Genomic DNA, 13,315 nt, shown 5'->3' with positions numbered 1-13,315 from the left:
AGAGCAGCAGAGAGAAAGCATGGCTCAGCATTAACAGCAGCAGTGCTAAGCTCCATTTTGTCAGGACTTTCAAAGGCAGCAAGTGAATGGAAAGACTTTTATTTTGCTATCAAGCAGTTCCCTGAAGTGATAGAGGAAGGGCAATTTCCACTCTAGCTTCACCAAAATACAATAGAAAATTCATTCAGACCTACTTTTGTCATCTCCTATCTCTTGCTTTCTCCTGTCTATGCTATATCCCTCCAGGGCTTAATTTTTTCTCACAGTCAACATACCTGAACAACTTCCAAGTATCAAAAAGCTTGTAACCTTGGCAAACCCCAAAAACCTGTTATTTTTGATGGAGCAAGGAAGCACTCTACGAGTCCCTCCTCTTTTCATGTTCTCTCACTGCTAGATCCAAAAGCCTATTTCTTGTTTCCAAATTCAAAAAGTTGGTCTACGTGATTTCTTTTACTGCATGGTTTGATCAAAAACATACCAATGGTTGCGTAATTGTGACTGGTCAAATAATAATATTTTCTGATCCTTAGGCACAGCCCAAATTCTAAATGTGTATTCCCCCTGCATATAATGAGATACTTCAAATGCTGAACACCTTGTTCAGCTTTTGGCAGAACGTTACAGATGGCGATAAGAGATTGTTGCCAGGGAGACTTTGCAAACTCTTAGAATGTAGTTTCACCAATATTGTTTTCTAGCATACACCCATAGCTGAGGTCAATAACGGACCCTCAGCCTTTCCATTTTGAGAGACAAAAAGGCTTGGTACGGTGAAGCAGGCTTGGTGTCCAAGCTTTGAGATCAGTTGAAAATCTTCCTACTCCTTGGTAAATTCCCAACGTACCATGTAATCTGTGCTCTTTAGGAGAACCAAAAAAATTCCTTTTTTTTTTTTTCCCCCAGAAATGTGAGAACTATTCTGTATACTTGAAACTCTAAGATTTCACGTAGTCTCCTCCTCCTCTGTACTGTGTTTTGGGACAGCTGACTGGAGCTGTATAATAGTCACTGCTCCAGTTCTGACAGATCATGACTTCTGGCTTTCCATACAGCCATTGTTTAACAGCCTATGACAATATTATCCACAAGTTTGTTATAACATTCCTGGCAGCTATATTAATGACTATTACCCACAGATAATTTCAGTGGCTGACTAAAAGAATGGCACAATCCTGAAAAAGAAAGGTCCTCTTTGACTAGCAATTATACACATAACCTATTCACTTAGCTAGCAATTGATTATTTTTTTAGACACACATATATATCACATCTAATTTTAATGACCTAGACACTATTTTTCACTAATTATATTTTAGATAGATCATAAAAGATTTTGCCCCTTTATGACACCGTCTGTTTCCCCTCTTTTCTTTATGAAATTCAGCTCTCATTTTATAATCCACAGCAAGATCAAATATCACATTTTCTTAAAACTCCATTAGCCTTGTGAACCCTCCCACATATATCAGAGCAGTTACACTGGGCTACAGAATAGGAAAACATGACCATTTACAAATAAAATAGCATTACCAACCATGAATTAATAATGGAAACCCTAGACTCTTTTACCTTCACTGCCACCAAGATCTTGTCCTGCTCCGGACAGAGGTTATAGCATTCTGCCAGAAAGACTTTCCCAAAGGCTCCTTCTCCCAGTTCTCTTTTGAGAACGATATTGTGGCGCTTGATATGCTGCACAACTGTGAAGAGAAGACAAAATGGAGGTCAGAAATGAGCTACAAGGCCAGGATGGGACGGGATCCATGAGTACAGCCACACGGAGACAGGGTTGCCTGCAGAGTGGGGTGCATGTCATGGAAGGAATCAAAGTGCCCATGTGTCATTCATTAATGCTTTGCCCAAAAAGACCAAGTTAATATATTTATATTTGGAGAGTAGCATATTTTTTGGATAAGAAGACATGGAATTAAGAGTCACCTGGGAAAAGGCCATTTATCATTGTAATACAATGACTGTTGCAGAACATATCTAACAGCCAAAGCTGCTTTTTTTTTTTTAAAGACATGAAGACAAAGAATCAGAAAACAAACCAAACCTTTCTCACATCACTTCTATTTTTGTACTTCTAACAATAGCTGAACTTTCTCGTCCAAAGCCCAAAAGTTTTAAAATTAACCTAATCCAAGAAAACAAAATGTGCCCTCTTTCAACTAAATCCAACTTACCCTCTGGTTCTCTTATCACCTGTTCAACCGCTTTCCCTCTCTGTGCTATACTACAGTTATAATAAGATAGAAATTTTGTTCTCGCAAATGTGATTTACAATATTGCTCTGAAGTAAAAGAAATAAAAGATGGACAAAGGTTTTAGTCAGCATAGTGGACAGAGCCTTAGCTGAATTTCTGGCCAGAATCAATTGAATCAGACATTAAAGACGTTGAGCATTTTTGTTCAACTCATTTTACATTTTCCTTTCAGCATAAGCTTCCATTAGAAGATTTAATATTTAAAAGACTGTACCAAATTTTGTAGAATACATTATCAATTTGCAATGTTCAAGCTAAATAAAGCAGCTGTAAGGGCAGTTTAACTGGCCAGCTCAACAGGGTTGACAGCTTGTGTTGCTGAAATTGTACAAAACAGTCAGCATCTACTGATGAATTTAACCTCAGTGCGTTTAGCTGCTTTTGCAAACACTGAAATTTAATGCTGCCTAGATAAAGCCTATTTGCAACTTAAATGCTAAACACAATGAAGTAAATAGTGGTGCATGGGCATCAGGATGGCTTCTGTGAAGTCACGAATCTCACCTTGGCTGCTTAACTGCAGGGACCAGGACTGAACCCTGCCAATAATTTAGGATATATTCAGATGCAAACCAACCCACCTCCATGCTTGGCCACATGTCTCTTCCGAACTGGGTGACCACTTAACGCAGAAAGCGCCTCGCTTCCATTATTAAAAGATGGAAAACAGAGTGCTGCTGATAACAGCAGTGGGGAGATATGGCACAGCCTGTCCCCAGCATTTGGAGAAAGGGCCCACGTTGTATAAGAGAAAAATAAGTGTGTCCCACACCCTGAGCCTCCAGCAACACAACCTGAGCGCACTGCATGTATAAACACACTTTATATCCATGTGTGTGCATGCAAGGGGAGCCCAGTTGCTGAAGCAAGCCAGGAGAGCCAGAGATGTCCCCAAGTGCCCCCATCATGAGTCTGCCAGGCAGTCAGTGCACCTGAGGAGCAGACCTCCACCAGACCCAGCTGGCACCTGCCAGAAATCCCCAGGCCGGCATGCAAGCAGGCCCACCATGCCCTGGGAGCGGAGTGAGGAAAGCCAGCTTTCTCCCCATGCCACCCCAGACCCACCAGGGCTTGACCTGTCCCTGCAGATGGTGGCTGCAGGCAGAACATTGCCCGCCTCCTCCTCCAACGCCAGGTCTCCTGGCAGAGGCCACACATCCCATTAATCGCCAAGTACATGTGAAATAAGACTGCAAGGTACCAATGTTTTTCACTCTTGTCAAACTCTTGTCTAGCGTAAGATTAAGTTTTATTGTGGTGATGCATTCTTATGTGTACGCTTTGTTTGGCCAGCTACCGGCGTGGCTCCACTGCAGTCAGTAGAAATTTGCTTTGTATTTTCATTTTCTCCTCAGCATTGGCTTTTCAAGCTAAAGCACAAAATGCTATCAGCATAAGACAAGCCTGAACCAAAACCTAACTTTTGCCCATAGAGGCACGTTAACTGGCATCCCTCACTTCTCCTAATACCAGTCAGAGAGCAGACATGCAGGCACGCTGCCTAAGCGTGGGAGCCTGGCACACCTCATCATCTGTGCTTTAAAAAATGCTTACTAATAAATGAGTACTCCCCAGTACCCCCTGCCAAACCTGCCATTCAACCCTGCCTCTTGGGGGATTTTTCTGTTTGCCTGTGCTTGACCAGTATCACCAGAATCATAGAATCATTTAGGTTGGAAAAGACCCTTGGGATCATCAAGTCGAACCATCAACCCCACTCTACAAAGTTTTCCCTTATATCATATCCCTTAACACCACATCTAAATGAGTCTTAAACACATCCAGGGATGGTGACTCCACCACCTCCCTGGGCAGCCTATTCCAGTGTCTGACCACTCTTTTTGTGAAGAATTTTTTCCTAATGTCCAGCCTAAACCTACCCTGCTGCAGCTTGAACCCCATTCCCTCTTGTTCAATCGCTAATTACCTGTGAGAAGAGACCAGCACCAACCTCTCTACAATGGCCTTTCAAGTAGTTGTAGAGAGTGATGAGGTCTCCCCTCAGCCTCCTCTTCCTCAAACGAAACAGTCCCAACTCCTTCAATCGCCCCTCATAAGATTTATTCTCCAGGCCCTTCACCAGCTTCGTTGCCCACCTCTGCACTTGCTCCAGCATCTCGATATCTCTCTCATATTGAGATGCCCAGAACTGGACACAATACTCAAGGTGTGGCCTCACCACTGCTGAGTACAGGGGGACAATCACCTCCCTACTTCTGCTGGTCACACTATTTCTAATACAAGCCAGGATGCCGCTTGTCAATTAGAACCCCAAAGAAAGACGCCTCTCTTCCTTTCCTAGAGAGAGAAGTTCAGCTCTGCATTACCAGTGTCACCATCTTAAAACGTCCTCAAAGCCCACAGGCAAGGAGTAGGGCTGAGATCCTGTCCTACTGGCATCAGCAGCAAAACTCCAGTGGAAGTACTTTTTCACTTGGTTGTCTCCACAGCTGCTGAAGACCTGTTGATGAACACAGTCAACTTTCTGAATTTTGTGTGGGTCCTCTCCATTTTGAACCCAGCATACCCCCAATGTTGGCCCTAGTAGTATCAAGGGGTTTTGTGAAGTTCCTGGAGGACTTCACAAACATTAGAGTAAAAATAAATAAGAAACATATCAACTGTAGTACACTTACAGCTGCTGCTAAATGCTCTTATATAAACAAAGCATTTGAATAAACAACCCATCCCATAAAGGAAACTGTTAAAACCGAAATGCAGCAAGCTGCACAAGAGATCTGCGCAGAATATATTTGCAACTTGTCACACTCTATCCTTCCCTGTAACCTTTCTGAGCTGCACCAAGTTACTAAACAAACAAAAAACAACAGTAAATGTGACTAAATGGGCAGAGATTAAATATAAGAACAATGTAAGTAAATCAAACACATACGATGTGACGGAAATATGAGCTAAGGAAAAAATCCGTTTAGCATGCTCAGGGCCCCAGCCATAATGACACCGTCTTCAGTGGGAGGAGATTTCAGCAGGAGATATACTGAAAAATTCAAGTCAAAATCTGCTTTCAGTTAATATCAGGATAAAGCCAATTATCTCTGTGAAGTCCAAGAGATTATCCTGGATTTACACTGAAGAAACAAAGCAGAATTTGGCCAAAGAGGTGGCATAACTGAATTATCAAATAAGTGGTCTCATAACATTGTCTCACAGGCGGAGACACACAAACATTCAAAGAACGCCTATGCATTTTCCTCCTTTTGACTCTAAATGGTGATTGCCTTTGAGCTGCCATTTGTACTTTCAAAAGCACATCACCCCTGGTTTAAAAGATCTTGTCTGATTACTATAAAAAATACATTACATTAAGCTACGAGCTAAGTCGAGTTGAAACACTTAAGAAAAAAAAGAAACATAAAATATGAAGTGGGACCAAGCAAACTAAACAAGGATAAACGCTGAAAAGAGGCTGTGGTGTTAAATAATAACCACACAGCTGTGCCCATAGAAGGCGGCGCTACCATGGATGACTGCAGGGAATCAGCTGGCAGCAGGGAGCACAACTGCAGGAAAGGGCTCTCATCTTGAGGTCTCATAGACATCCCACCAACAGAGCTGGACTTCTAGGACTTCTAAGCCTTTCACTCACTAACATCACACTGGAAATGATTCATCAAAGCCTTATCCTGCAAACACTATCTGTGGGCATGGGATTGCGCTCCCCAGGTAACCTACCTTTGATGGTGAGGCTGAACAGAGAGCGTCACACCACGTTCTGGAGAGGGTCCCATCAAAACAGGGAACTCGGGATCACCTCACCACATTGAATTCACTGAGTTGGATGCGACTGATTCCAGCCATAGACAGCAGGGCACTCAGCAGTATAAATTATTAAAATGTTTCTGCACGTAATTAAAAAGTGAAATGCTGTGACAGAGTGAAAGTGTTTTCCCCTTGGCCACAAACAATAGGTCTGAACATTTTACCACTACATGTGATCATTACACGACCTAAGCTGACCTTCTACACAGCACGGAGCATAGTATTGAGTTAAATGACTTGTGCTTGGCAGAAGACTGCCTCCAGAAAGCAGCTGTGCCAGTCTTGATTTGAAAGTCTGAGCTATTCACTTCCCTAATGTGCAATCATTTTCATTGCTAATAAAAATGCATGCCTTCTTCTTTGTCTCTTACTTTTTAGCTTGTCTGTCTTGCATCTCCCTCCCTTGGGTTTTAGGATACCTTCTCTGCTAGCTTGAGCAACTTTTAAGGTCTGGTATTAAATATACATAATCAACACTATTCTTGTTCATCTTGGTAAGGCAAAGAGATGGAAACCTCTCCCAGGAAAACATTTTCTCCAGTTTGCCATTCATTTTCATGGCTATCCTCTGGCAAAATTTTCAACAACCTTTTAAAATAAGTTGTTTCCAGTTGTTTTTCCCAACTGGAAGTCACATTCCTGCATCACTCTCCACAAGCTTGTGATAAAAAAGTAAAATCAGCTCCCTGTATCTCTACATGTCCAAAATCACACTAGTACTTTTAAGGCTGAGTTTCGTAAAGGGCATGAAAATTACATAGTTATGTTGTATGCATGTTTGTGTCTCATCTTGAACACCTCACCCAATTCCAACATCACAAGTGCTGCAAGTTTCAGATGTGTTCCCATATGCCTTATGAGAACAGCAAAGCAGAGGAGAGATCTGTCCCTATGGAGAGCCTGCAACATGGAGTCACTACTTCATGGACAGTAAGAGCCATAGCAGACAGGCTCCATCATCACTGCTCACTGAACTACCAATACTAGAAGATCCTGTTGTGTTGCATGCCCACATGCTGAGTCTGCTCTCTAGGACACTGTCCAAAATTTTGCTAGCGATACACATGTGGAACACTCCTGATGGAATGCGTTATGCCAGGACTCTGAGAAGAGAATAAGGATCTTCAAGATGCCAAGTAAAGAGGGGTAATATTATAAACTTATTTAGAGTCGCATAAAAAAAAAAGCAGCAGCAAAAAAGACTCAGCTTGTGATGTGACATGAGGTGCCACAGAAAGACATTTTGCAAGTTTCTTCATTTCTTCTCCCACCATTTCTCTTGCAATTGTGAAGACAACTATTTCTGAGATCTTGCTAGAAAAAACAGCTATAAATGGGTGAGTGATTGTTCGGACAGTATATCAAATTTGTACAGCATTTTTCATTCACATAAAAGGAGGGGTAGAATTTCAGAGAGAATCCCATAGCAGGAGGATACAAAATCACTACGAATAGCAGACAGCAAGTCTAGCCTGATGGCCATCGGATTCTGAAGTAGCAGCATCTCTGCAGTTCTGCATGCTATTGCCAGAGTAGAAATTTTGGTACATAGAGATACCTACTCTCTAACATGGCAATAAAAGCCAACAGTAACCATTTATTTTTTTTCAACCTGTCAGTGTTGCCTGGATGCAGAAATAGGGCAGCTCAGTTCTGAGAATATATTTCTGATCATTTGATGTATTTATCCCACAAGACATTCATTACTATTATTCTATACATATTTTTGTGTAGTGCTATTGTTGTTTAATTTTTACCACACAGCAGCAACAAATTCTCACGCAAGACCAATGCCCAGCTGTTGTAGGCACTAACAAAGAAACAGCATGCTTTTATATATATTGCCCACAATTGAGATTCAACTCATACCTCTTTAAAGAAGGAAAATAAGCCAACAGAAAACGCGCTCCTCAGGGACTCTGCTCTAAATGAAAGGTGCTGGTACGGGCTATAGAAAACTGAGTATGGAGGATCGACAGAAGAACTAGGTCAGAAAGGCACTCGGGCCTTGCCACATTACCTGTACAAGCATGGCTTCTGAATCACTTTGAATTTCATTTTGTTTCTTTTAAAAAGAACAGTTTAATTCAACAGTTAGGAAACAGTTATCCTTGAGTGGCCATCAGTGATTTGCCAGATTTTTCACATGCATCAGACCCCAAGTGGACCTTGAGGAGACATTTAATGGGCAAGCTGAATAGGCCCTGGTCTTCCTGGAAGAACTGGAAACATTTATGAAAGGCAAATCTGTGAGCACTCACAGGAATGGCATAATTCCCAGGGATTTCCTAGCTGTCAAGAGCTACATCTGATGATAAATCCAATAAATCTGTGATTGCTGCAGCTTAACCTTTCAGTTGCTTTGTTTACAACTTACATCCTCACGGGAGCTATACTATAAACCCCAGAGTTTCTATTGTCTTGATGGAGAATTAGGCTTCCTTTCGTGAAATAGAGCTGCAGCTTCTGGGAGGGTGCCCAGCCCTTCCTCACCTGCCCGCAGGGGCACGACAGACCTTGCCCACTGTAAACTCATTTCAGTGTAGCTGGCATGGCTCTTCTCTGACTAAAACCCAAGTGTTTGCTCTCTTTTGGGGCTAACATTTGGTTTCTGGTGAGGCGTTTTATCTTACTCTTTTGTTATGGTAATTGATTTGTTTTAATTGTTCAAGATCCTCTCAGTTTGGCTACAGATAGGCATATTGCCATACTTGATTAGATGCTTATAATCAAATAAGAATTACTTAATAATAAATTATAATTAAAATGCTATAATTGTTTTAAATGCATGAGCATTATGAGCTGAATTCACCCTTCAGGAAAACAAGAATAATGAAGTTGAGTTTTTCCAGGTATGAATTTGCCTTTGCATAGAAAAACTAAAGTACACAAGGCCCTCAAGCCTTAGCAACCTGAAACTATTTTTTATTTCAATTATAAGTATGTATTAAATATGGATTTGATCTGTTACATGCTGAAACAATTGGCATATGTCAGAATAACTAAAAGTTAAACTTGACACTCTATGTTCAGAGTAAATAACAGATATTAATTGCTCTGAGTTTCTCTTTCTATGCTGCTCCCAGCCTACTGACAACTTTTCAGCACAGTATGGTAAATCAGCTTTAAACATAAAACTGTGCTGGAATTTTGACCAAACATTGCCTTTGCAGATGTGTACATACTTAATTTGTAAATGCCAATCTCAATGCACTTCTTCCATAAGACTAATGATTGTAAAACTTTAAGGCTATTGTGCATGAGTTGCTGCAAAAATACTTCTGCTGGTATTATTTTATGGTGGCAAATTTGGTTCGTCTTCCATGTTTAAGTTAAGTGGAGACAATGATCTCACCACCACCACCCTTCTCTTAGCTCAGACCAGGAAACCCTTTCCTCAGCACAATGCTAATCTTTAGGGATCTTCTGTGCTGCAGAAACAGAAGCACTCAGAAAGGATGGGGATGTACCATGGAGAATATCTCATATAATAGACACTTGCAGGGGAGAAGGGCTAATAAATGTACTGTCTTCAAAGTATTAACTCTTTTCTATCTCCGTTTTCAGAAGCAGGCATAGTCTGAACAGCATCCCAGGATGCCAGTCTGAGAAGCAGGACCTGAAAGAAACATCATACATTCAGAGACTGAGCCATATTCGAGCTTCGCCTAAGTGGGTATAAGGGTGAAATTCAAAGGAGATTGCCCTATTTTTGATGTAGGTTTCTCTGCTTTACTTTTTCTCTTCTCGTTTTAAAAGCAAAGGAAAATCATTTCGTACCTTGATATAAGGGAGACACAAGGGTTTTACTGGTGGCCTTTCAAAGAAAATATGAAAAGTAAATGGAGCTTTCAAGCCTGTGAAGGAATAAACCACGTGCTTAGCTCACAGTCCCAAATCCTATCCCCTTATATAAAGTTAAGCACATAATCTTTACCTTGTGCTGAACTATTTTACTAAAAGATAGCATAGCATCTGATCTGCCACATTAGATGGGTAGGTCTGCCCTGTTGCAGCTAATTGAGCAAGGAAAGAAAAGGGAACAATATAGAAAACATTGTAGGAGTGTGACAGAACCCAGTCTGTTTTAAGCATATTATGTTTTAAGCATATTATTTACACTTTTCCAAATAATTTTTGTCCTGCTTCAGAGCACCTTTTACAGTCCTATCAGGCTGCAGCACACTGTGTGGCTTTCCCTGAGAAAAGCAGAATCTTATGCATGCCTACATTTTGCTTTCTTTGGGCCAACTGAGGTGAACTGCTGTAGAGGGAGGTTCTGTCTCTGCCTGCTTCCTTAACTGCATGCAGTTAAGACTTTGCCACTACGTGGTTACTTGCTCTTATGATTCCGTGTGTACCGCCTCCTTTCCTGGGTTTTGCTGGGTTAAAGTGCCTTTAAACACAGAGAAAAGTTACAGGTTTGGTTATTTCTGAGGAGGACACACAAATGACACACAAAGACTTCAAGCATTGCAAACAAACAAAAGAAGAAACATTCCTTGCCCTTTGATCAGATCCCTGTATTATTTGCCAAGAAACAAAACCAGCAGCAAGGAGCGAAAACAAGTCTTGAGTCTTCCTATACACTGAAACCTCAGTTTGCCCTCTGTTCTCTGGGGATGCAGAAGGGGTTACCACTACCCGATATACTGCCCCAAAGCCTCATTCAACAGGAGACATGAGCAAAACCATCAGAAAATGTGAACAGACCTGAAAAAGAGGCTGCTCTCTTTTACAGAGATGCTGTCTTTCAGCATTTCTGCGTCCTTCCATGGTGAGGCATTTTGTTGCTCTGCTTCTGTTTCACTGACAGGCTGGCACACCTCTTTGCTAGGGCATTGCATCTACAGAGGATTATGTTCCCATAGGGCATTTCCTCCTTGGCCCCCGTTACAGTTTCAGAATTCCAGTGCTTATGGGCAATAAAGACTACACCCAGAAAATTCGTATTTACTGTTGGGCTGTGCCAGATACCTCTGCTGCAGCCACAAAGCAGTCAAAATATTATTACATTGTACTGTCTTCGAATGAAAGCCCTAGGAGTTCTCACTTACAGGTCACCCAAATGAAGTCACAAAGAGTTTGCAAGACTGAACATGCTGAGGGTTTTTCAGGATCAGATTCTCAACAACTGCGAAGAAAATATGACTTTCCTTTTGTCTTGTTGCACGTGCACTGGAAAAAAATTCTTCCTCTGTTTCCATATGAACGTACCACATGCTTCAGTTTTCAAGCTTAAAAGGATCTGCTACTACACATCTCCTCCTCTGCTGACCTGGTTCTTCTGTCCTGCATCTTCTGAAGGACTAAGACCATAAGGTGTATGTTTGTCGTATGACGACAACACAAATTATTCCATGTGTAAAAGTCATGAGGTTTCTACAGCCTGGGTAACTTCTCATCATTCTCCAGGGTCTGACAATGTCCCCAAATCATAGGGAGGGTGCAAACGAGCCTGCATCATGGCCCTTGCATTGAGCTTTGCTTAAGCAAATAGTGGTGCTGCTACTTGGAACTGCTCTGTAAATTACACTAAACTGTAGCCCAGCAGGGCTTGAGAACACTTCAGGTTTTTTTAATAGCAGCAGGATACATGCCTATTCTAATAGTCCTGATAGAAAACCCAACCTGCCCCATGGATACAGTGAGAAAAGCAAAGCTGTGGCTTGACAACGGGAACAGCAGGACTTACCCCGATTATTTGTCTTGAAAAATATGTTACGTTATTTTCTCTTCCCCCCTCAAGGATCTGCATGTAATTTTCATGTAACATGAAAAATAACACATCTAGCTAACAGATCTAGCAGAGAATACGAGAAATCTCCTTCCACTCATTGAGCTCTGGACTGTGTTATCTATCAGTTGAAACTACGTTTCTCTACATTTCAGACAAATAAGGAGAAGACCTCCCTCTCTGCTAAAACGAATTTGGTGAGGGAGCAAAAGTCAGTAGCCTGTCTGTCCAGCCAGTAAACCAAACGGAGGTAGGCTTAAAGTAGGAGCACAGAGTGCCTTGGTTCCCCTGCAGACAACAAACCAACAGGTTTGCTTCTCAGCAAAGTTCCCTTCAGACATCTGTTTAAATAAGGGCTTTGTAAATTTTCACTAAGTCGTATAAATCCTCTCCCACATATCAATAGAACTTTATTTTAGAGGAAGAGAATGCACACGGATGCATTAATCAAAAGCTAACTACATGATACGTCAGCAGCTAATGAAAAACGAAGACCTATACTCCTTTAGGGTAACGACAACTTCCCACAGGGTCCACTGTGATAACTAACAGTCAGAGCCTCAGTACCAACAGTGACAACACAACCAAACAACCACTAAATGGGATCTTTTAAAGCTGTGGCCCATGACGAGGTTGAGGACAAGTTCAGTCTCTGCCAATATGCTTTCAGCACCTAAAAGCATCTTGGTTTTGAGTTGATAATTACAGTGTGCTGAGCCAAGCAGCTGTCACTAAGGAACAGGAGCTGCCCAAATGCAGGAAAATGCATGGAAGTTTACTGGCTGATTTATCACACAATAATGAATCTAGTTACAGTCTTTTCAGGCAGGAAAGTGAAAGACAGAAAGAGGGAGGAAAAAAAAGAGGAAAGGGAGGAAGCAAGAGCTTTGAACATTTTGTTCCAGTCAGTTTCCAAGACAGAGGAAAACACCAGGCGTGATTCAATCTAAGGATGTCCTCCCACAGCCCCGCTGTTGCTGGAGAAGTGGCCACTGGGCAGATACCCGAGCACGCATTTCCCAACGCACACAGACCCAGTCTTTGCCAAGACGTGAACTCTCGCTGATGGCAGCAGCACACACACACAGCAGGGCAAACAAGAAGAAGAACAGCAGAAATGGCTGAACGAACTTTATTCAGGATCTGACATACGATGTCAGTATAACGAACATGACCTAAAGAAGAGTGTTACACTCATAAGCAGACTGAGTTGGCAGCTCTGACCAATTAGTACCAGTTAATTTTATGGTGATGGCTAGTACACATGTATGATATTCTGTAAAAGCTTAATAGATGTCACCATAAATCATAGTCACCTTTCTCCCCTGTGCTTCTTATATCTGGAAAGTACTTACAGTTGAATCTTCTGTAATACTTGTTGTAGACTTAAGTGAATGCAAATGTAATTCTGGCAGTCTCTGCAAGAAACCAAAAATGCATGGACCAGAGAAATTCTCTTCTCACCTAGCATCTATATGATTGTTGCTTTTAAAAAACAAAGCTGTTTTGTTCCAACTGCTGCACACCA

The 13,315-nt window shown here is 41.6% G+C and overlaps 1 protein-coding gene across 2 annotated transcripts in view; it reads right to left on the bottom strand.

The window, feature by feature from the left end:
* The window catches only part of NTRK2 (neurotrophic receptor tyrosine kinase 2), a 206,380-nt gene that overhangs the window by 50,566 nt on the left and 142,499 nt on the right, over nt 1–13,315 (bottom strand). For both annotated transcript variants that reach the window (XM_074571083.1, XM_074571082.1), the window contains one exon: nt 1,573–1,703. In XM_074571083.1, coding sequence (XP_074427184.1) covers nt 1,573–1,703 — 131 coding nt within the window. The remainder of the gene's footprint in view (nt 1–1,572; nt 1,704–13,315) is intronic.

Source organism: Larus michahellis, chromosome Z (assembly GCF_964199755.1).
Source record: "Larus michahellis chromosome Z, bLarMic1.1, whole genome shotgun sequence".
Lineage (NCBI taxonomy): Eukaryota > Metazoa > Chordata > Aves > Charadriiformes > Laridae > Larus > Larus michahellis.
Note: the sequence above shows the minus strand (reverse complement) of the source record. Positions and strands in the feature narration are given on the sequence as shown.